Here is a 25,041-nt window from a genome sequence, read left to right on the forward strand (position 1 = left end):
CTTCCTTCCTTCCTTCCTTCCTTCCTTCCTTCCTTCCTTCCTTCCTTCCTCCCTCCCTCCCTCCCTCCCTCCCTCCCTTCCTTCCTTCCTTCCTTTTTGACACGAATTGCATTTTTTATTAGTGTTGATTTTTTTGAGAGGTAATTCACATACCATAAAATTCACCCTTAAAAGTATACATACAATTCAGCAGCTTTTAGTAAATTAACAATGCATAGCCATCATCACTATCTGTTTCCACAACACTCATTACCCCAGAAGAAACCCGGTTGCCATTAACAGTCATTCCCTATTCTCCCCTCCCCCCACCCAGCAACCACTAATCTTTATGTGTCTACAGATTTGTCTCTTCTAGACATTTCATATAAATGGAATCACACAGTATGGGGCCTTTTGTGGCTGGCTCCCTTCCCATAGCATGTTTTCTTTTCTTTTTCTTTTTTTTTTTTTTAAGAGAGGGGGAGGGCAGAGGGAAAGGGAGAGAGAATCTTAAGCAGGCTCCATGCCCAGCTCAGAGCCTGACGTGGGGCTCGATCTCACAACCCTGAGACCATGTCCTGAGCCAAAATTGAGAGTCAGACATTTAACCCACTGAGCCACCTCTCCCATACCATGTTTTCATGGTTCTTCCAAGTTGTGCATCAGCATTTTATCCCTTTTTAAGGCCAAATAATATTCCATTGTATGGATATATTTTATTTATCCATTTATCAGTTGATGGACATTTGGGTTATTTCCACTTTTGGTGAATGAATAATGCTGCTCTGAATATTCACGTAGAAGTTTTTGTGGGAGCATATCTCTAGGGAGAGTTACGGAATCATATGATAACTCTATGTTTAACTTCTTGAGGAAATACCAGACTTTTATAAAGTGGCTGCACAATTTTCCATTCCCATCAGCAACTTATGAGGGTTCCAGTTTCTCCACATCCTCTCCAACACTTGCTATTGTCTTTTTTATTATAGCCACATCAGTGGATGTGAGGTAGTATCTCATGGTGGTTTTCATTTGCATTTCTCTAAAGACTAATGACATGGAACATCTTTTCATGTGTTTGTCAGCCATTCTTCTCTGGGGAAATGTCTATTCAAATCCTTTGTTTGCTCTTTAACTGGCTTATTTGTCTTTTTATCATTGAGTTGTAAGAGTTCTTTATATATTCTGGATACTAGACTCTTACCAAATATATGATTCGCAAATCTTTTTCTCCCATTCTGTGAGTTGTTTTTTTTCTTTCTTGATAGTGTCCTTTGAAGAACAAAAGTTTTTCATCATAATAAAATCCAGTGTGTCTATTCTTCCTTTTATTGCCTGTGATTTAGGCATCATATCTAAGAAACCATTGCTTAATTGAAGGTTATGAAGATTTATGCCTACGTTTTCTACTAAGTGTTTTACAGGGTTAGCTCTTACACTTAGGTATTTGATCCATTTGAGTTAATTTTTGTATATGGTGTTAGGTAAGGGTTCAGATTCATTCTTTTGCATGTCGAGATCCAGTTTTCCCTGACCATTGGTTGAAGAGACTATTCTTTCCCCAAAGCCTTGGCACACTTGTAGAAAATCAATTGGCCATATATGTATAGGGTTATTTCTGCATTTTCAACTCTATTCCATTGAAATATTTGCCTGCCCTTAAGTGAATTGCATTTTTAAAAGATCACTGTGGCTGCTCTGAGACCAGAATGGAAGGCAAGGGGTGGAACCAGGAATGTCAGTCTGGAGGCTACTACAGCTGGAATAGTCCAGAAATCCTGCTGGCTTAGTTTAGAGTTATGCTAATAGACATAAAAAATAGATAGGTCTTGGGGCACCTGGCTGGCTCAGTCAGTGGAACATGAGATTCTTGATCTCAGTGTCCTGATTTGAGCCCCATGTTGGGCGTGGAGCCTACTGGCCTGTGCCTCCTCCAGGCTCTGGTCAAGTGATGGCCATGATCTGCTGCAGGATCTCACCTGGGTCAGGCCTGGTGGAAGCCTGGGTGGTGGGCAGCGTGAGGCACTGCGGGCGTGGCAGGGAGTCCATGGGCGATGGGCCGGGCAAGTGCTAAGGTGGAGCCACTGGGCCCGGAGGGCTCACTGTGGATTTATTTCTTGGCTCTCTTTTAAAAAAATGTTTAAATCGACTTTATTTAGGTATAACTTACGTATAATAAAATGTAACCCTTTTAAGTACCGTATAGTTGTCAATGAATTTTGACAAATATATACACCTGTGTAGTCACTGCTGCCATCAAGATACAGAACAACCTGGTTGGGTCCAAACTCTAAGTTCTGTGCTTTCCATTCTCAGTTCATTCTTGCTCTTCTCTGAGATTCTCCTTCTACTCTCCGGCCCATAGGGGCTCTTTTCTTGGTTGCTCTGGTCAGGAAGACAAGGTTTCTGTCCATTTTCACTCCCCCCATCTTGCTGCTCCCCTCTGCAACCCCACAGTTGGGACCCGCTCTCTGGGCACAGCAAAGAGATAAAAGAGAAAAAAGAAATAGTGGGCATCTTACCCTTGTGCGTCGCCAAATTTTGACTCCTCTAAAATCTGCTGCTGTCATTTACTTTCTTGAGTCCTCGGGTAGTTGCTTTCTGTATTTTTGCAGCATGTAGTTGGAAGTAGCAGGAGACAGAGGCTCTGTTAGGTTTGTGCAGTCCTAGCAGAATCAGAACACTCCATTTACTCTTAAATATGCTTGGTTTTTGTTACAAAGAGACTTATAAGCAGCTGGACTTTAAGGCCAATTTGTGAAAACTCCTGAGAGTAAAAGAACTATCTGTATTAGACTAAATCAGAAAATATTACCCACAAGCTCCCTGGCCTGAGCCTCTTGTGCTGGCAGGGTAAGTTCATTTTTTCCCAATTTCTAAAGGAACAAATGGATGTTCCTGCCACTGCATGCCCCGTTCTAATCCTTTTAGGCCTGATCAGGAAGCTATGAACAGATCTCTGAGTCCCAGGATTGAAAGTCAAGACAAAAGCCCATAAGACAAGGCATTGAATCCTGTTTCTTGCTTTTATGAAAATAATAATGTCTCTTAGAAAGTAAAAATGTGTTTCTTTTAAAACAAATTTATTACAATGAGGACAACTTGAAAGTTATAGAAAGGAAAGAAAAATTACCTATAATCCCGTACTTCAGAGATAATCACTTAACATTTCATCTTAGCTTGAAGATCTTAAGAAAACTCATATTTACCTTCTGTTTGCAAATTTGTTGTAATGCTAACCATGTAGTATAAAAATTATTATGAGCCAAAACCAAAGATATTTTACCAAAAATATTTTCTTACTGTATATTTAAAATAATTTTGAGGAATTAAAGGCTAACTGGCAATATATAAAGATCTGTGATTTGTTCATCATCCTAAAATAAAAAACTTCAGCATCCCCAGTTAGTCCAATTTGGAGTAAAATTACACACTCAAATCTTCAATGAAGAAAAAGAATGGAAGTAATGGGATAATCTCTTCTGTACTATGTTCCCTAGCGCTGCTGTAACAGGATACCACAAAGAGTGGCTTAAACAACAGAACTTATTCTCTCACAATTCAGGAGGAGAAAAGTCCACAGTCAAGGTATCAGCAGGACTTTGCTCCTTTGAGACTCTGGGGAGAACCCTTCCTTCCTCTTCCAGTTTCTGATGGTGGCCTTGGCTTGCAGCCATAGCACTGCAACCTCCGCGCCTGTTCTCCCATGGCATGCTCCCTCACTGTGTCTCTCTCGTTTTAAAAGGACATCAGTCGTAATGGATGTAGGACCCACTCTAGTTGACAATGACCTTATCTTAACCTGATTACATCTGCAAAGACTGTATTTCCAATAAGGTCACATCCTGAAGTAGTGTATTGGTGGAGGTTAAGACTTAAACATATCTTTTTGGGGAGACACAGTTCAATCCATAACAGTTACCATTTCCTGTCCTTTGCTTCACCCCACTGGGGCCATCCTTTCTGTAGCTACGTGTCCCCTGTGGCTCAGACAGACGTGTTCTGTGACACATCTTGGGGAAGTTGCCCTCTGCAGTGCCCTGACCACCCCCCTCCCTGGTCCCCCCACCCCTGCCACCAGCCTTATATCCCTGCTTCTACTCTTCTTGTCCCACCCTTATCCCAATATCTCTGGTAGATAGTTTCAAGAGTCTTACCAGAGCTGGTGGCTTCTCTGGTTTTCATAAGAACACAAACTAAGGGTAAAGGTGGAACTATGTGGAGGAAACAGATTCTTTGTCCTTAAATTTCTAGATTGAGATTGAGAAGCAATGATTAAACATCTTTTATATACAGGCACTGGGCCAGTTTCCTTTGATATATGTGACATCATTTATTTTAAAGGTTATACAACTTTTACTGATGAGAAGAGAGTCACACAGTAGGTCAATTTCAGAGTAGGGTTTTAAATTTGTAAATGGCAGCTTGAAGGTAGGAGGATTGTAATAAAGACTCTCCATTTTTTATGTTTGACTGCTGACAGCATTCCAGCCCCAGTGCACCGTAATCCCCTTGTGTCCCATCTCTGGGCAAGCCAACAAGAAAATGGATTTGCTCCTTCCCTGGGTGCTGGTGGAAAGTTCAAACTATGTAAACCCAGCCACTTCTCACCCTGGCCTTACCCTCAACCGCATTGCAAACCAAAGCCACTTGCCCCTCCCTTTGCTCAAGCCATTTTGGAATGGCTTGGATGCCTGCTCTCCCCAGAAATCCTCATTATGTGAGCAATAAAACTTTTCATACCCTCTTGGCACATGTGTGGTGTCATCAGTCTCAACAGCTGAACTACTTTTGCACGGGGCGGCGGAGGGGGGGGTCTTCAAGTAAATCGAGTGCTGTTGTACTGATCCTCAGGGGACTACTATGAACATGTAGTCAACAAATGTTTGGCTGAAAGAGACTTGAAGCTGTGCATCTCTTATTCAACCCTTCCTCCCGTGGCAGTGCACTTGGTAGGGCTGGGGGTGGGGAAAGCTCTCCCCCCTCTTGGCAGCATTTGTTTTTTCCTTCGGCTGTTGCACGGCTCTGGGTTCATTACTCATCAGTAGAGGTTTGCCGTCTTGTCCTCAGATAATATCCAGTCTGCTTATTCAGTGCTATTTGGTTATTATCCCCAAACCCTAAATCCATATACACTTAGTGTTAAAGCTCCACAAGCTGATTGATAATGCACAATACCATATCCATTCTCCAGCAGTTTTTTTTCCCCCAAGTGAGGATTTATTTGTTCTGTAGAAAACGAATAGTGGCTGTATGTATTGCATGTGTGTTAATACAAAATGCAGGTTTAATTATAAAATTGTGCAGAGGTCTGAATGTGCGTTATGCATAATGCAAAAACTGGTTGTATTATGAATGTTTGAATTAACATGCCTGCATGTAGAAATGTTCAGGGAATTTGTGATTCAGTTAAAGTGACACCAGAATTGAGCTTTTTAAAAACAGACCATTCCCAGCATAATGATTCTATAATTTATTCAGACTCAGACATCCAGCACTGTTGAATTTTGTGTTAAATAACCCAATTGGTGTATATGAAAACAGCTTCCAGTAATTCAGATCCTTAGAATCAGCCCAACTGTATAATCTTGGCTTCAGTTAAGTACTTGAGGAGGGCAGAAGGGATATTTAGCATATATTTGGGTATATAGTCAAGTCTAGTATGTAATACTTAGGGGGTATCCTCAAATATATGGCTGTCTTCAGCTAGGGTTTGGAATCACATTCTGTGTCCCCTCTGACCACACACCATATCCAAGAGCCCTTTTTACCTATGTCTAAGTAAGCTTGGGAATGCAGACTCATTTTCAGGAGTCTAAGCATAGCATAATTGCAAGGAGATTCATGAAACGAGACATGGGACCCAGCTCCCGAAGAGTAATTTAGATAGGCCTGAGTGGGTCAGACCAAGGTGGTTTGAGCACCGGACTGGTCACACTGAATACAGCAATGATCAGTGGTGCTGGAGGCAAACCTCACCATGGCCATGGTAGACCTTTGTGTACAAATAGGACCCTTAGAGAGTGGGATATGGGTAGTGCAACATTTTTCCATTTGGGAGGATGGGCTGCTTGGAGCCATTCACGCTGAGAGGTGACTGCCTCGGGTCCTGTGTTGTCTCTGGCAGTGGCCCCCTGGGAGACAGAGTCATGAAAGGCCATACGTGGTGTCAACCAGCTTGTTTAGCTTCTGGGAAATGGGAAGGCAGCACGACGGAATGTTGGCATGGGGATGCAGGCTTGTGGTACAGAAATCACGCTACTGACAACCAGCCATGCTGGAGGGATGATGGGTTTAAATAGCAAGTTTGGGGTTAGAAACAACAAAATAGTACATCCAGGGTTTGTGTTTCCATAGCTCTCTAAACCAGAGGTGGGCTTGTTCGATGGCAAGTTTTAGGCATGAGGAAACCTTTCTGGACTTAAGAGTTGTCTGAGTATATTCTTGCCAGAGTTTTGCCCTCTTCAGGCATTCTCTGAATGAATGGGGGATCAGGTAGGTCCACTGCTCATAATGGTTTTATGAGTCGGGCTTGATGATCTTGGTTTTAAAGAAAAGAAAACAAGAGTTTTAGAGAAGCTAGTGTATGTAGCTGCAAGTGGTGGGACTCAGGATTCCTGAGCGCAAGGACAGTGCCCTTTTCTGGGGCTGAAGGTTCTGGCGCCTGAAACTGGCCGCAGCCATGAGGGCAGGCAATATTATTCCTTTCTGTTTTGTGGAGGAAAGAGAGGAGTGCTGAAGTAGAGAGGATTTTTTTTTTTTTAAGATTTTATTTATTTATTCATGAGAGACAGAGAGAGAGAGAGAGAGAGAGGCAGAGGGAGAAGCAGGCTTCCCACGGAGCAGGGAGCCCGATGCGGGACTCGATCCCAGGACCCTGGGACCATGACCTGAGCCGAAGGCAGACGTTTAACCGACTGAGCCACCCAGGCGTCCCTAGAGAGGATTTTTTAAAAGTTATTTTATTTTTTTCTTCTTCTTTTTTTTTTTTTAAGTAGGCTCTATGCCCAGCATGGAGCCCAGCATGGGACTTAAACTCATGACCCTGAGATTAAGACCTGAGCTGAGATCAAGAGTCAGACACTTAACCAACTGAACCACCCAGTTGGCCCTGAAGTTTTTATTTAAATTCCAGTGAGTTAACATTTGGTGTAATATTAGTTTCAGCAATTGCACTGCTAGGTATTTACTTAAAAAATACAGAAATACTAATTTGAAGGGGCACATGCACTCCTATGGTTATAATATCCAAATCATGAAAAGAGCCCAAATGTCCATTGACTGATGAATGGATGAAGAAATGGTGGGGGATATATATACATACAATGGAATATTACTCAGCCATCAATAAGAATGAAATCTTGCTATTTGCATTGATATGGATGGAGCTAGAGTGTATTATGCTAAGCAAAATAAGTCAGAGAGACAAATACTATATAAAAATTTATTTTTAAAGAAGCGTTGGACTATGGGTGCATTCTTGGGTTTAACAAAGAGGGGAAGCATAGTCTGATTATGTTTTTAATATAAGGGCAAACGTAATGCAAAGTCTTTTATTTGCAGCTTTGGAATTTAGCCAACTATAAACATTTAAGGGGATTCAGTTATGACTCAAACTCGTCATCAAAATATTTGGAAACTCTTATCTCTTTATCTCTTTCTATATCAGCTGGATATCCCTGGGAACTCTTCAAGCTGTTGACCCCTCTGTCCCTACAAGGTGGTGGGGAAGGTAGGGAAATGAGCTGAGGGATGTGGGCACTGGGCAAGTCTGTCCTTATTAACTTGTTGCTTCATGGCACTTTCTCTAGTTGGTCCAGGAGGGACAAATAAAGTGTTTTTGTCTCACATATTCTCATACTATGAAATCATAAAGAGAAAGAGGATATGAGCCACCATACGAACTTTTACTGATTAGATGTCATCTTGGACAGTCCTGGATAGCTGTCTCCTGGCTCTTTGGCTTCTGCTTCAACCTCAGATCCGGGGCTGCTGCATGGCTGCTTCTCAGGCCTCCAGGGAGGCAAGTTCTGCTGAGGTCGAACATGTCAGTGGAAGCTGCCAAAGGGATACTGACAGGAAGTGGAGACTTGAAGGAGTCCCTCCTTCCCCTCTTCCTCTATGCCTATAGGAACTGCTCAGAATTGAGGGGCAAAACAAGCTTGGTGTTGGGGCCTGGACCATCCTGGAGAGAAGCATAGAAAACCTAGCTTTGAGGAAGAAAGCAGGCACCTAGGCTTACTACTGGGGGCCTGTGGGCCAGGGCTCGGTTGGCAGCAAGGGACACTCAGTGAAGGAGCCAGTGGATCAGGAGATGGGAGCCTCACAACAGCCCTGAATCCTGGCCCTGAGGCCCATTACCGGCGGCTGAGGGTGCGGCTGAGGCGAATTAGCACCATCCTTGCTTTCATCCGTCACGACTGGCTCAGAACTGAAGGAGGACCTAATCGTCAAGAGCTGGGGGAAGTCATCGGAGCAGATGTTAGATACACACCAGCGGCTCAGCCACACTGGGAGATTTCCAGGAGAGAAGGCTAAGGCAGCAGAGCCTTGCCTGCCCCGGCAATCAATATTAAATGTGCGGGTGGATGGGTGGGAGAGGAGAGGGGCAGGGAGAGATGAAGGGGAGCAAGCAGGGAAGGAGCAGAGGTGCGGGGGAGGGAGGGGAAAGCAAACACAACCTTGCCCCTGGCTCTCTAGCTGAAGGGTCTAAAGAGTGAAAATCAAAGTGTGCCGCCTTTCCTGCCTGGCTGTCTGTGTGAACTCCTTGCTGAGATTACGATGCCAGGAGGAAAGAAGTTTGTTTTGATTTCTTCACTTCCTAGAGATCCAGAGACAGTGAAACGGTGAGCTGCTGTGGAGGGCAGAACCTGGTACCTGCTAGGGGCACATGAGATGGACAGTTTCATGGGAGGGCAGGCCTTCTTCCATCGAGGGAGGTTTTCCCCAGAGGATGGAAACCACTGGCAGGTGCGTGCCTGGAGAGTGGCAGAGCTCGGCAAGCCTGGCAGTGACCAGGTGCAGCCCACCTTCCCTCAGCCCTGTTTGCGCCTGCGTGCTCCACGCTGGCTCTCAGTGCTCTGGGTCCTGCCTCGTGGATGCTTCGGTCCTTCTCCAGAATGGAGCTCTCTGAGGTCAGGGGCCAGTCCTTCCTGTCCCACTTCCCTAGCCCTTGACATTATGTCCGGCACAAGAGAACAAGCTAATAAATGTTGAACAAATGCTGGCTCATTCATTTTTTCATCTACATCAGGAAACACCCTGAGGTCATGATGTACCTTTTTACACCCAATTCCTGTCTCCCTAACTGCAAGCCAGCTTTTCGTTTTCTTTCTTTCCTTTTTTTTAAAGATTTATTTATTTTGGGAGGGGGAGGGAGAGAGAGAATCCTCAAGCAGACTCCCCACTGAGCGTGGAGCCCGACCCATGGCTCGATCCCAGGACCCTGAGATCATGACCTGAGCTGAAATCGAGTTGGACACTTAACTGACTGAGTCACCCAGGCGCCCTTCAAGGTAGCCTTTCAGTCTCTCTGGTATCCCCAACACTTAGCCCAGTGCCCTGTATATAGTAGGCGCTCCATAAGTGTTGAATGATGAGTCACAGGATGATGAGTTTTTCTTCAGGTCAGATCCTTCCCAGCCTTTAGAACAAGAATGGAGCCAAATCATCCCAAATGGAACCCACGGCGGCCCCAAGAAAGGGGGGTGGGAGGCCCTGACAGCAGCCTCGTCAGCACCACACTCAAGATGTCATCAGAGATGACATCAGCAGGCATGGGAGAGGGGCTGTCATGGTTCCTTCTTCCACCAGCACCTCAAGCCTCGTTGCTGGCACACAGTGAGGAGGACTGGCCCACGGGGGGCAGTCCCGATCCAAGCCCTGGGGCGGTCTGGTAGACACTTGCCCTGTCACTGTAGAGGAATCCGAGAAAGCACACTGAGGCCTGGTTCCACGCCTGAGTTGACCCGCACCGAGGGAGCATCCGGGGACTCTACAAGGAGTGCAGAGTGTAAATATTGTGCTCTGAGGTCACAAACAAAACCAAGCCAGAAAGTGCGGCCACTGGCAGCTGACAATTAACCCTGTGGAAAGACTACCAGGAGGAGAGTGAATAGCGGCCATGTTTCATGAGGGATCCCAGCTCTGGACACTCCTGCTGGCCGAACCGGAAGCCCGGAGGAGGCAGGGAAGGGTGCTAATACCTTCATACTCACTAGAGCTAACATTAAGTCGCCCCATCCCCCAGAAAGCCAGCCTGCCTTGGATTTGCCTCTCAGCCCCACTTCAGCAGGTCTGTCTTCCCTGCCCCTGTAGAAAATCGGTGCGAGGCATTGGATTCCTAGCAGCTGATGGGGAGGAAGAGAGCTTCCCTGTGAGCATCCCCTGTGAAATTGCTCTCTGTAGAGGCTGGTCGGAGCCGGGACATCCGAGCTGCCCCAGTGAGCAGCGTTGCTAGAAGGGACCCCGGGTCGGGGGTGGGGGGCCCAGGGGATACATCCCAGTGCGGGCCCAGAGCCTTGGCCAGGGCTCCTTGCTGTCCCACGCAGGCCCACCGTCAAGGCCATCAGCCAGAGTTGGGAGCCCGAGGGGGAACACAGTGTTCCTTCAGAATGGGATCTTTAAGGCACAGAAATGTCTTTTTCTGTAACCCAAGTCCCAAAAAAGTGTCTGAGTCACTTTCTACATCAGGTAAATAACCTCATAAGCACTTCAATAAAAATCTGTTGTATCTTGTGACATTTCCACAGCCTGTTCGAACATGGCCTTCTGTTCCCAGGACAGAGAGGATGCCTCTCCTCTCCCTGCTCCCGACACAGGGTCTTGCAGTCTAACCTCAGCCTTTGTGCCTTTCCTGGGCAGGGGGAGGGCAAGATGATTTGAGGGCTTTGATTTTATAGGACTGTAATTTCTAAGAGGTGGAAGGGACCTTGGGGCCTCTGGTCCCACTCCCATCAGAGGAAACCATCCCCAAGACGCATCTTCTGGGACTCTGCCTGATGCTGACAGGGATGAGAGCCCAGGATGCCCAGCTTATGGGCAGGTGCTGCTTGATATCTGGTCCTTTCAGTGGCATCCAGAATCTGCCTCCTGTCACCTCCGTCTGCAGGCCCCAATTCTGTCTTCCAGAGCAGCAGAGTAAGTCTAATTCCCTTTGCATGTGACCTTGGGTCTCTTTCCAGACTAGACTTTGACTTATCAGCATGCCCACGCTGTGGAGCCCTTCCAGACCCTCCTCGATGTGGCTTCTGTGTGGCAGTGTCTCTGGTGAAACCCGGTGCCTGGAGCTGGCCAGCCTCATGTGCGTCCACGTAGCACACTCCTCTCCCTCACTGGCCCCCCACTTCCCACGTGGGAGGGACTGTGACTGCTGTCCTGGGCCCCATGGCTTGCCCGTGCCCTTGCAAGGATGGAGCAGCTGCGGCGTGGGGCAGCTCTGCGCCTCTCCACGTGCCCTCAGGAGAGCCCCGGGGCTGCAGCATGTGCGGGTTTGACGGGAGGCGCCTGTGGGATCTTCCGCGCTCCTTTCCGCTCCCCTAAACAGAGCCCTTGCCCCCTCCCAGGGAAGCGCTGATGCTGCTGCTTTTTTTTTTATTTAAAAAAATTTTTTTTAATTAAGTTTTATTTTTAAAAATTTTTTATTAGTCTGTTCAATTAGCCACCATAGAGCACATCACTGATGCTTCTTTCGCAGAGAAGGCCCCAGGCTCCCTGAGGCTGCAGTCGGCCTCTCCTGGTGCTGCCTTCTCCTGGCGCCCGGGGCCACCTGCGTGCTGAGCTGCCCTGAACAATGGCTCCCAGCTCTGCCCACCCGCAAGCTGCTTCCGCCCTCAAGCCAGCCGGCCGGAGAGTGACCCGGGGACACTGTCGCTGCTGAGCATCCCCCGAGCCTGCCCCTTCTTACCTGTTTCCACGCCCCTCCTTACACCAACACCTAGGAAATGAGATGCCTTTTCCAAATCCCACTTGTAAATGTTGGAACCACATTTTTCTGAACTAATCTCGGAGCCATTTCGTGCTTCTGTCAGGTTCCTTCTCAGGTGGCTAAAGTCAGCTTGAATGGAACCAACCCTGTGGGCTCAATTCCCTTAGAGAGAAGCTGCCCCATGGCCCCCCATGCACCCCGACACGGGTGGCCTGCATGTGGCCTGGTCACAGGGGCAGGGCAGAGGCTGGGGTTGTAGCCACTTTCCAGGCAGCAGTTGCTAGCCCATGGGGCACAGACAAGCTCTTTGGTCCGTGCTACCTCCCCCGCTCCAACCCGCCCCTTCCTCAGCACGGACGGGTGAGCAAAATAGATTTTGGAGATGCAGTCAGTGGGAACAGCAGGTGAGAACAAAGCCGTCTGGACTGGCTCCTTCCTCTTCCCAAGGGGCTGGTGGCCTTCCGAGCCCACCATCGCTTCCAAGAGCGCCAGGAAGGGCTGCCACCAGCGCCACAGGGAGCCTGGTTTTATCCTTCTGCTCTCCGCTGGGAAATTTAAGTCAAGTAATTTGGAGTCCTTTATCCCACAACTGCTTCAGGAAAAGAGCGTGTCAGACCATCACTGACCTCATCTTTCAGGTATCCACATGGTTTAGGCATCGCTCTCTTTCTCTCCCTTTCCAGCTCCATCTGGTATGTTCATGGGGGGTGGTACGAAGCTGGATATGACTGGAGGGGCATTCGTGCTCTGCTGTCCCGTGGCAAAGTCTAGGTGTTTGTGGCCCTCTTAGGCACACCCATGGCCACGGGCACTTTGATCAATTGGCCTCAGATCCCACGAGCTGGGGAAAGGGAGGCCAAATGCACCTACATATGGCTCCTGGTTCAGGGATTTTGCAACAAGTCTTTTTTCTAATCACCTGTAGGAGGGACTTGGGAGTCTTGTGAATGAGGACTCAAAAGTCCACCGCCGTGTCTGTGTTTCTTCCGTCTCACCATTGTTCACTGCCCATTTACTGTGTGTGCCCTTGTCCTTGTGCCCTGCAAAGAGACAAGCAGATTCATGGACTCTCAGACCTGGTTCTGCCTCTGGCCTGGAAGAGGAATCTCCTCTGTTGTGCTCGGGCCTCCTGTCCTGCCTCTGCTGCATTCCCTGCATTCCCTGCAGGAGGAACCCAGTGTCTCCTGAGCCTTTGCGGGGTTGGGGCTCCTGCTGCCAAAGTGTGCCTCTGCCCCCCAGGGTGTCCCCCCTCCTCACACAGATGTCCCCTCAAGCCTCTTCTAAGGGTAGACTTTTAGATCTAAGCAGGCAGCTCTTTTCCCTTCTCCAGAGTCTCCGTGTTCCCGGATAAACATCGCCAGGTCCGTCAGCCACTCCTCCCGGGATGTGCTCCCGGACCTCCTCCATCCAGTATTGGCATCGTTGGATTAGAAAACAAAAATTGTGAAGCTCTGCTGTTTTAATCATAGTGAAATTTCAACTTAACTAGTGTCAGCCCATCATCCCAGCCTATGCAGTGGATTGAGAATCTTGTCTCTGCTATCTGTTTCCCCCGAGTCATTATCTGCACATTTGGGTAACGGAGCTGAGGAACTGAACCCATAGGGGTAGGTGAAGTGTCTGGGGCCCTGGAGCGCGTACTCAGCCTTCAGGGGCACCTGCTCATGGGCCTCGGATGAAGATGCAGGCTGTACGTATGGCAAGGATCAAGGCTGCCTGTCTCAATGCCGGGCACGCAGTAGGTGCTTCATAAATAGCAATGTGGGTGAGTGGTTGTCAGGGCTGTGTGACAGGGAGCCTTCCCCACACTGTGCACATCCCTTTGTTGGCGGGAAGTGCCTTTCACGAGCTCATTTGGTAGGCAGCATCTGCTGCGTTCTATAGCGTGGTCATGAATGAACGATGAACAACAGCCCCAATGAGACTGTATTAAAAACACAGGTGAAGGAAGAACGACAGCTGGGAAGCATGTTCTGTCGGTGCAGCCTCTGGCCCCAGGGGCAGGAGCTGCGACAGTGGCACCCACTGCAGGGACAGTTTTCTGGGAAGCGAGTCCCTACCCATTTGGCCCCAGAGAGAGAAAAGCTGTTTTCTCAGCACTACTGTCTACTTATGCTGTCAGAGTAAGAAAAAGTGGCTTTGGCTTGTTCTACCCACTTCCTCAGTTTCACGTGAAATGATTTTACTTGATGGAAGTGAGTGCCTCAGTAAGCTTCTGCCCACGAGGCTTGTGCCGGGGGTAAGAAAGGATGAAAAATGCAGCCTAGGTTGGCTGCATCAGGATGCGAAATTGACCGTGAACAACGGATTTATTAGCGACCGCAGTTTGTGCTGGTGAAAAATACACACAGCGCCTAGCAAACAACTCTTGCTGGGGATGGCAAGAAGCTCTTGTGGGGGGGTGGAGCCCCCCTTCCTCTGTGTCTCCCTGCTAGATACCTTTTGGAGGCTCGGCCCCTGGCTCTGACAATGTTAATGAAAGATCGCCCAGCCATCGAGAACGTGCTCTTTAATGAATACTGCCTAAATTAGGCACTCTCCAAGACAGGGGATATAAATGTGCTCATCAATACTTTCTTTGTCCCCCCTTCACAAAAATGGAGAAATTGAGGCTACTGGAAGTGTGTGACCTAGTGATTTAGTGCTGGATGATGCCTGAAAATACAAACCTGCTGCTTCCCCCTCCCCGCTGTTACCTTAGGCACCGTGAGTCACACAGCCCTAAGTTCCAGTTTGGTCTGATGACCAATTAGCTGTTAGACCTTGAGAAATTACTTTACTCCTCTGAGCCCTAGTTTCCTTTCTCTATGAAATGGGGCTAATAATACCTCCCTGGTAAGGTAGCTGAGAGAATGTAGAATGTGCTCAGCAATGGACCTGGGAACATAAAGCTCTGTAACTGTCTGTCTCCTCTGCTCTATGAAAAAGCCCAATTTGGGGCACCTGGGTGGCTCAGTCGTTAAGTGTCTGCCTTCGGCTCAGGTCATGATCCCGGGGTCCTGGGATCGGGCTCCCTGCTCGGCAGGGAGTCTGCTTCTCCCTCTCCCACTCCCCCTGCTTGTGTTCTCTCTCTCTCGCTGTGTCTCTCTCTGTCAAATAAATAAGTAAAATCTTTAAAAAAAAAAGAAAAAGAAAAAGCCCAATTTATGAGCAACTCTGTCAATAGAAAGTTCTTCCCTCAATTTTCTTTGGAGTTCACCTAGAACAGTGGTTCCCAACATGTGGTTCTTGGGCCAGCAGCATCCATGTCACCTTAGAAATGGAAATCTCAGGCTGGCCACAGGTCCCCTGGATCAGAAACTGGGGGCTGGGAGCCCCACATCCTCTTGACGTGGCCTCCAGGTGATTCTGCTGTGGGCTCATGTTAGAAAGCCAGGGCCCCAGGATTTCATGCTTTCATTTCATGGACAGATTAGTACAATCTAGTCCTTCTTTCTCATGAAAGGTTGTGAAAGAGGCAGCCGAGCATTTTTTGAAAAAACACTAAGGCCTCAAACCCATGGCTTGAGGCCCAGGTTTGTAAACCATATGAAGGTAAGAAATTGGTATTTAACCCTAAAGTGGCAACAGTCTGTTCTTCACACCTTCTGTCGCTTACCCCATGTGTTTGAAAACAGATCCAGCAGTTCATAGGTTTTGAAGCTTGGGCAGCTTTGCTCTTGCTGTGTATCCTTCGATAAGGTAGCCCTCTGATGGGAAAAGTCTCCTGCCCTGTAGCTCTATTAAGGTTACAGCTCTAATTTAGCTCTGAAGGAAGGTCTGCAGGCTCAGGACTGTTTGATGAATGGCTGCACATCATCTCCAGGCTGGACTACTGGAGTAAATAAGATTTAAATAAAGCTACCAAGGCACCTTATCATTTCCCCCCATCAGGCCTGAATACTGTTAAAAATAAAGTGCTGTCAGGAGCTAGCTCTTTTAACAAAGGCAACAGTGCGTAAAGTTATTCTGAATAATTAATGAAATGACAGTAGCGAGGCTGGGAAGATGGTGCAGAGAGTGCCGGGGGCACCGGGTTGGTGGTGCTTCTCAAATCCCGAGCCAGCACCCTAGGACCAGAGTCCAGAGCCCCAGCTGGTTCTCTAAGGAGAGGAACACTCAACCCCTGCTGAGCTCAGAGCAAAAGATGTCACCAAAGCAGGACAATGTGTGTATAGAGGGGGGAGCTGGTGTTCAGCATTTCTAACAAATGTAAGGTATGGGCACAGACCCGTCAGTCCAGAGAGATGGCAGCCATGTGCTGGAGCGAGTCCTGGAGGCCCCTACAGGACCAGGGCTTTACCCCTTTTGATGTGAAATCAGAGAACAGGTCATGAGGGAAAGGCTGGGATCATGGCTTTTACTAACTAGTAGGGTAGTGAATCAGCCTGTTAACATTAGGTAGAGTCCCTCTGATGTGCACTAGCTGAACGTCAGCCCCAAGGGTACTCTGTTAGCAGTGCTCAGGGTCAGGGAGAGGGAATGTATTCTTTGGCCCCCAGATCCATCAGTCACCAAGTGCTATGACTCCCTTTTCTGCAACATCTCCTGGAATCACCTCTTCATTTCATTTCCCCATCGGATATCCTTCTCCAAGCCTACCCCTTCACAAAGGCTGTCCGTGGAGGCTGAAATTCATCAGCCTCATATCTGTCTTCACCAGGATGGCAACGTGGGCTGTTACATATGCACCCGCATCCCCAGGGATATGGGTGGATATGTTGATGGCATTTAATAATTATAATACATCCTTCACATTTGTAGGCTTGGGTTTCAACCAAGGAGAGTTTGGGGAAGTGAGACTTGTTTCCTTTGTAGCCTAATGGCTCTCAGGGATGATGGGAACCTCCTCTTCTTCCTCTTAGAATGATTTTGAGTCCCTGAGTGATACTGCTGCTCTGTGGGACCAGAAAGTGAGAGTCCATCCATTCAGCTCTAGGGACCCAAGGGCCAAGCTGAGAGTGAGTGTTCCTTAACCCCAAGGAGAACTATGACCCAGCAGCGTGACAACTGAGAAGTGGATGAATGAGAGGATCAGTGGGCAACAGGGCATCAGAGCCTCCGGCTAGAAAACTTGCCTGGGTGGGTGGAAGGTGGAGACTAGGGCATTGTTAATGGTAAAAGACAGATAATTATAAAAAACTAAAGGAAAGACTGAAGTCCTTCAGACTTTTCTCCAAATAGGATTTAATCTGACATTCTGGGCTTGGGATGTGGACTCTGGGCCCTTTTGAGGCAGTGTGGCTACAAGCAAGGATATTGGTATCTGTTAATGATTTCTGTCTTAAGAGTGTTGTAAGGATTCATTAAGACTGTGTATTCTTTGTAAACTGTATAGTAGATTCCATATTCTTCATAAACTACTCACGTGTGGACAGAGACTATGGTGCTGGCTGACTGGGAGGAAGGGCAGGAAAAAGGCTTCGCTGCCAAGTTTGTTCATACGGTGGTCACCTTCCATTTCCTTCTAAAAATGGTTAGCAGTAGGACGTGGCCTTTGAAAAAGCCCCGTTAGAGCCAAGATGGCGGCCACAGGCTCAGGAGTGTTGCCCAGACTGACAGCTGAATGAGCCTTTGATGGGGTAATTGATAGCTCATATACAATTCAGCAACTCAATTAACTTCTCTCCCATTAGGAAGGATTGATTTCTTCCCTGGAATAGGGATTTGTGCTGATTCAGCTGCTGAGTGTGTCTGCATAGTTAAGAAAGAGCTCTTAGCCTTGTCCTCCCGCTCAGAGGCCCCAGTGGACGAGAGCATTAGGGGAGCCCACTGTTCAGTCCTACGCATGGCAAGTCCTCCTGCCCCTAGGGAGATGAAGGATTGAAAACCCATCATCATTTAAAAAGTGAATCATATCTTCTTGCATGTGCATCTTTTGTTTGAATACCTTAGGGCATATATATAACCTAGGACACTGTAGCAGAATACTGTAAGTCTGTGATTCGCTAATATTCCAATGTTACCTTTAAATTTTTTTTCATTTTTTCAATTTTTAAAATTTTTACAACTTTATTGAGAAATAATTTATGCACAGTAAAATATATTCATTTAAGGTATTTTCTAGTTGTATATACCCTTTAAAACCTTCCCATAATCAAGATGCAAAACATTTTCATCATCCCCAAAGATTCCTGGTGTCCCCTTTGTAATTTGTTCCTCCCTGTGCTCCAGCCCCTGGCAACCACTGACAAGCTTTTTGTTACTATAAATCAATTTTCATTTTACATAAATGGAATAATATGGTATATATTATTTTGTCGATGTCTTCTTTCACTCAGCATAGAATTTTTTATTGTGGTGAATTATAGATAACATAGGATTTGCCATTTTAACCGTTTCTAAGTGTACAGTTCAGTGGTATTAAGCACATTCATGTTGCTGTGCAACCATCACCACCGTCCATCTCCACAACTTTTTTAATCTTGCAAAACTGAAACGCCTGTACCATTAAACAGTAACTCCCCCCAGCCCCTAGCAACTGCTATTCCACTTTCTGTCTCTATGAATTTGACTACTCTAGGGACCTCATATATAGTATTTGTCCTTTTGTGTCTGGCTTATTTCATTTAGAATAATGTCTTCAAGCTTCATCCCAGGTATAGCTTGTGTCAGGAGTCCCTTCCTTTTCAAGGCTGAATAATATTCCACTGTATGTATGGACCACATTTTGTATATCCATTCATCTGTGAGTGGACACTTGGGCTATTTCCACCTTTTGATTATTGTACGTAATGCTGCTGTGAATGTGGGTACACAGATATCTCTTCTAGTTCTTTCAATTCTTTTGCGTGTATATGTGATAATTCTGTGTTTCATTTTTTGAGGAACCTCCTTGCTGTTTTCCACAGTGGCGCTGCGATCATTTTACAATGTTACCTTTTAAACAAGGTTTTCATTAGACTTGCTGCGTGTTCTGATTATCCCATCACTTTCCAGAAAACCAGTGTGATATATCCTTTGACTTTCCATGGCCCTGCATGATGATGGTCTTTTCCTTCACTCTCCTGAGCCTCAGCCTTTCCAATCTTTTCAGAGTGATGTAATTGCTCAGAAAGTCGCTCAGCCATAATAACCTCAAGTAAAATTACACCGCTTGCTTTCTTTTAGCTCTAGACATTTCCCTCTGTGTCCTACCTGTTCTCATTAGCTGTAGTTATTATACAACTCACCAGTGTACTATTAACAATATCATGATACAACCACCTACACCCTATTAACTCCCTCTATTACACCGCCTACATTGATCTTCTTAATTGAATCTGTGGTGCTATGTATCCGACTTGTATGCATTAACTATATCTGTCAGATAGTCTGTCCCATTAGCTATATTACCCAATCTTTTGCAAACATTGCCAACTTGCTAGCATCCTCTTTATAATATCTTCAATGCTGCCTAGTTGTTGTCTGTTAAAACTGTTCAACTGTTTAGATCTTAATAGGTCTAGGTATCAGAAGCCACCAGGACACATCATTGAATCTGGAGGCCTAGCCATGAATAGACCCAGTATGCAGGGGATTTGGGCCTTAAAGTACTCTCTTAAGGAGGATCTTCTTTGACCAATACCATGCTGCCCACCAGGCTTTATGAGCCTCATTAATGGTGTGTGTGTGTGTGTGTGTGTGTGTGTGTGAGAGAGAGAGAGAGAGAGAGAGAGAGAGAGCGCGCGTGTATGTGAATATGTATGTGTGTGCATGCATGGGGTCGGGGTTGCTGGGATATGGGAGTTGACTGGACAGTGTGGATTGGAAATCCTGGTGAGAAGGGAGAGCCTGGAAGGAGAACGCAGAGCGGGGAAAGGCCAGGGGGAGTGAGGCCTGCAGGATGAGGTCGGTGTTCATTTGTCAGGACAGAACCCTTTGACGCCATCATTTTTGTTAAGGGCTGACAAGCCTGGATGACTGCATCATAGCAGCCCTCAAATGTTGCCAGAATGACAGCCCATCCCAGTTTCTTTTTCTGTGCTCATCTGAACCCTGATGAAGAGGAGGCTGTGCCCCAAGCATCCCCTCCCCGCCCCGGCAACACCTGGACCACATCAGTGCTTGGGTAGCAGCTGCTACGGTCAAAGGCCCTGTGCCTGTAGCCGGCAAACCGCAGAGGTTGATGTTGAGGCCTGGTGTCTCGGGCGGGCCAGGCACACAGCAGATGCTTACGGAATACTGGCTGGATGCTGTGCAAGGGGCACATGTGGCGTCTGTCTTTCCCTTGTCATCACGTAGCTTACTCCTGAGGTCAGGAAAAGGTAAGAGGTCCTCGGCAGCCATCTGGTACGCACCAGGGTTATGTCTGTAGGGGAACGCTCCTGTTAAAAGGGCCAGTGAGCTGTTTACCTAACAGCTTCACACAGAGACTATATACATTGACTTCTCAAGTGGTCCCATAGGAATTCTTTGCAGTTCTGAAACACTTTTTATTTTTTTTCATTTTATTTCATTATGTTACGTTAGTCACCATACAAGACATCATTAGTTTTTGATGTGGTGATCCACGATCCATTGTTTTCGTCTAACACCCAGTGCTCCATGCAGTACGCGCCCTCCTTAATACCTATCACCGGGCTAACCCATCCCCCCACCCCCAATCCCCTCTAAAACCCTCAGTTTGTTTCTCGGAGTCCACAGTCTCTCATGGTTCATCTCTCCCTCCGATTTCCCCCCCTTCGTTTTTCCCTTCCTTCTCCTAATGTCCTCCATGCTATTCCTTATGTTCCACTCTGAAACACTTTTTAAAAGCACTACCAAATCTGCGATCTTATTTCATGTGCTTCTGTTTATTTTTGACCTGCCGTGGTGTACATGGAGAAACTGAGCCCCTCTTAGGGTCTCATAATAGAGTCAGGATTACAAGTCTCCTAACTGCTGTCTATCCGCCTCTGTGCATGGCAAACAGTGAATGGTAGAGGGAATTTTCAGGGCCTAACTGGGGTCCAAACTGAACATGCATATGCCACACTTCCGGGCGGTGTTGGGGATGTTCCTCCTTACAGTTCTGTGTGCTCTCCAGGAGCTTTCACAGGGATGTCCCTGGACAGCCGCAGACCAAGCACAGCTGTCCAATGACCCAGGCCCAGCTTTGTGTAAATAAAATATCCCCATTCTCCCACCTCCAGAGCCAGCTTCTGGGTTCTGTGTTTACCAAACACCTGCCAACGCATCATCCTAAACACAGCTGAAGTCTGGGTCCTCTCCCCATGCCTGAAGCCCCCTCCCTAATTTCTGCTTCCTGAGCTCACTGAGGAGCAGATGTCAATAGGTCCCCTGGCATCTGTGTCTGAGGGCCACCGGCAGGATGGGTCCCTTTTGAAGCTTGAAAAAGTACCTGGCTGTACTGGGCCGATTAGTACCCCGCCCCAAATTCATGTCCATCTGCAACCTCAGAATGTGACTTCATTTGGAAATAGGGTTTTTGCTGATGTCATTAGCTAAATGTCTTGAGAAGAAATCATCCTGGATTTGGAGTAGGCCCTAAATCCATGACTGGTGTCCTTCTAAGAGGAGAGGACACAGAAGTACCCAGGGAAGAAGGCCACATGAAGACAGAGGCAGAGATTGGAGGTATGTTGCCATATGTCAAGGAATGTCTGGGGTCATCCAAAGCTAGAAGAGGCAAGGGAAGAGTCTCCCTAAGAGCCTTCAGAGAGAAGGTGGCCCTGCCAACACCTTGATCTCAGACTTCCAGCATCTAGAAGTATGAGAGAATGCATTTCTGTTGGAAGCCACTGAGGTTTGTGGTAATTTGCTCCCAGCAGCCAAAGGAAGCTAACACACTGGCTGACTAGCAGACAGGAGGTAGGACTGTAGGACTGGGCCTAGAGCCAGGCTCTTGGAAGTCCTCTGCTCCCCTCACTTCTCTTGCCTTCAAGGCCTAGGAAAATTCTTGTGCCAAGCCAGTAAAGGAGCAAGTTGAAAACAGGAGCTCAGAGGAGGACCAGGGCTGGACTTCCCTGTTACCACTCTCATCTTGGTGGAGAAGGACTTCTGTGTCCTCGCCCCAGTGTTATTACTACCTTTCCTAAGTGTCCATCCGAGGCCAGGCATCGTGCAGGCCTTTACATCGTGTTGTACACTCCTTCCTTATATCTTAGTCAACTCGGGCCACCCTAGCAAAGTACCGCGGACTGGATGGATTCAACAACAGACCCTTGTTTCTCACAGTTCCAGAGACTGAAGAAGTCCCAGATCAAGATGCCGGCTGACTTGGTTCTGGGGGAGGCCCCTCTTCTTGGCTTTTAGATGGCCACCTTCTCTCACCACGTCTCTATATGACAGAGAGCAAGGAGGCAAGCCCTGCGTGTCCCTTCTTATGGGGGCGCTAATCCCCATCGCGATGCCTCATGATCTGATCTCAACCTATTTACCTCCCCAAGGCCCCCCCTCCAAATATGCACTGGGGGTTAGGGCTTCAACACACGAATGTGGGGGGACACAATCAGTCCATGGCGTCCTATGAAGACTATTAATAAAGGTGCTCTGTCCCTCTCCTAGGTTTACACTTGGGGTTCGTCAGGTTGCTCCGGGTCTCACAGCTGGCAAGCGGCAGAGCCAGGGTTTGAACTGGCATCCAGGTTCACCTCAGAGCCCGCACTTAACCACTATGCCGTAGTCCTTGAACTTCCAGTAATAATAATCGCAGCTGCTTGTTGACATGGCAGGAAGAGAGCCTGAAGAACCGCGGTACCCTCAGTGGCTCCCACCGCCTCCTCCCTGCTTCTAGCGCTGCCCTGCCTGCCCCTTCCTGGGCAGTAGCCACAGTCACATGATCCCTGTTCCAGGGGTGGCCCACGGGCCATGTTCACACGTGAGGTGGTCTCTCTGGTCGCTTATCCCTGTCCCTTTCCATCTGACAAACTCTTGCTTACCCCACATGGCCCAGTTTAAATTTGCTCTGTCTACATCATTATCTAGCACATGTTACGTGGCTCACAAATCCCAGTAGTGTGTGTGTGTGTGTCTTTCCCAAGCTGGAGTAGGATCACCTATTTTGACATCTGGCACCTTCCACAGCATCTCTGGATCTCCAGAGCTCCTAATAAATGGTTGAGTAAGTGAAACATGTAGAAGACATGGAAGTCATTAAGTGACAAACACTCAGCAGAGAGGGCTATTAATTGAGGAGGAGGAGGAGGAGGAGAAAGAAAAGAACATCAGATATTCTAAGACAAGTACTTACAGAAGGAACCACTAAAAGCTTTGAGTTTTGAAAGCAAATGTTTAATTTAGGCTTTCCCTTCTGTGTGCTTACAGATGGCACTCAATTCCATATAACGGCCAATCTATATTTTGAGATTTACTGTGGGTCTTACGGACTTCTCTTCTTTTTTGATTATTAACTACTTTAGTTTTCTAAGTACATATTCTTTAAAAGCGTGTCCTATTTCTAAACCTAATTTCCATTTGAGAGAGCACACCCCTCGTTTTATGCTGGCCCCAGTGGGAATGCAGAGTTCAAGTTGTTGGTGTTTCAGGTAGAGCGCACTTTCCAGGAGGTATGTGTCTTGATGTGTCAACTGAGGCCCATGTTGTTTCTTGAGTTGCCTTCCCCAAAGGGGGACAGTTTGCACCTCTGGAAGGTCCTGCCCCAGGAGTATCTAACCACTCTGCCATCTCTGTCCTCCCCCTGCAGGCTGGCCATATGTGACCCTCTCTGTCCTGGGATTCCTCTACTGCTACTCCCACGTGGGCATCGCCTGGGCCCAGACATACTCAGTGGACTAATGCCGCCCGGCCGGCACCAGCCCTTCCTGCTGGCCTCCAAGGCAAATGGTGCTTCACCCTGACCTCGCACACCAAGATGACCTCCAAGGAACCAGTGCTTCATCTGCCCATCTTTTGTTGAAGTTACCTCACTCCAAGACTGGAAGCTTGAGCTCTCATAGAAAATTGACAACCAGTGAGGCTTCTAACTTTGGGGACCCAGAGCTCATCTCCCCCAGCCCCATCATTTTCCTGTTGAGTAAGCAGGGGTCCACAGCAGTATTATCTTGCCCAGCTGCACATGGTGACATTGTGGTCTAGAACCCAGTCCCAGGGGCCCTTCAGGTTCTTTCTACTTTACCAAGAATTAAATGCAATAGACATCAATTGGAGCATAGAAGTCCTGATTAGTGATAAGGCCTGTCCTCCACTGGCCGTATTTCTGAAATATTTTGCTAACATCTAAGTGACCTCTTCCCCATGTCCTGCAGTGTGGTCTCTAGAACCAGCACTGAGGTCTGAGCTTCCCACTTCAGCTCCCTAGCAGGGAGGAGACAAAGCCACAGTCAAGTTTCTCATTGCCCAGTCAAAGAAGACACGACCTGTCCTGTAGTGTTCCAAGGGGCCAGTACCTAAGGAGATCTGTTATTGGAACACCGTCACTGTGATCGACATTTGGATGCTTGTTCCCTAGATTTGCAGAGAAGTATAAACATGGCAGTTCCTCTACCAGACAGTTAATCTTCATTTCTCAATGAAGAAGCAGAATTAAGGAACCATGAGCTAGCGCGTCCACAGACAGGTGCTATCAGGCAAGTGACAAAGGGTAGGGATGGTTTCCTGGGGTCTTTTCTCCTCTCCACACAAGGAAGCCCCCAGCTTCCTGCTCACTGGTGTACACTCAGTGGTTTACATTGTTTTGTTTTGTTTCAAATAAAATGGAGCCTTTTCTGTCACACTGATAATTCACATTTTTGTAGAATCATTTTGAATGTTTTTTGAAGAAAATGCTTAAAATTTAAACACCTATAGCTCTTATTCACTCCTCTGGAAAGTGGGTGACAGGCCACTAAATAGCCCCAAGTGGTAGATAATGCTGAGTATATCTGTTTGGCTTTGGATTTTTTTTTTTTTCTTCTTTTTTTTGAGAGGGCAAGTGGTATGTGAAGAAGCCTGGAAGTTTGATCCATACTGTACCTCATTATGGGAGAACTTAGTACATCTCAAACACATGGATAAAATTACTGTTGAATGAAAGGTTCCCTTGGACCTGGTCTGGCCACACATCTCACATCTGCTATCTGGTGTGGTCCTTGTGTCCTGGCCGTGGCTTTTAACTCAATGGGATTCATACTCCTGGAATGCAGGACTGGCCATCTTGCTGACATCCTTTCTTCCTACCCATTCTGCCCGGCAGAGCAGATGTGGGTGGAGCAGGCGGTGGGGAGCGGGCCTACCCC

General features: G+C 47.3%; 1 protein-coding gene across 1 annotated transcript in view; it reads left to right on the forward strand.

Annotated features, from left to right (window-relative positions):
• Window positions 1-24,579, forward strand: part of HHAT (hedgehog acyltransferase) — a 348,920-nt gene extending 324,341 nt beyond the window's left edge. Inside the window, exon 12 of the mRNA XM_035010478.1 lies at window positions 23,511-24,579. Within this exon, the coding sequence (XP_034866369.1) occupies window positions 23,511-23,602 (92 nt within the window). The 3' untranslated portion in view covers window positions 23,603-24,579. The remainder of the gene's footprint in view (window positions 1-23,510) is intronic.
• The last annotated feature ends 462 nt before the right edge of the window (window positions 24,580-25,041 follow it).

Source organism: Mirounga leonina, unplaced genomic scaffold (assembly GCF_011800145.1).
Source record: "Mirounga leonina isolate KUSES-001 unplaced genomic scaffold, KU_Mleo_1.0 Mir_154, whole genome shotgun sequence".
Classification (NCBI taxonomy): domain Eukaryota; kingdom Metazoa; phylum Chordata; class Mammalia; order Carnivora; family Phocidae; genus Mirounga; species Mirounga leonina.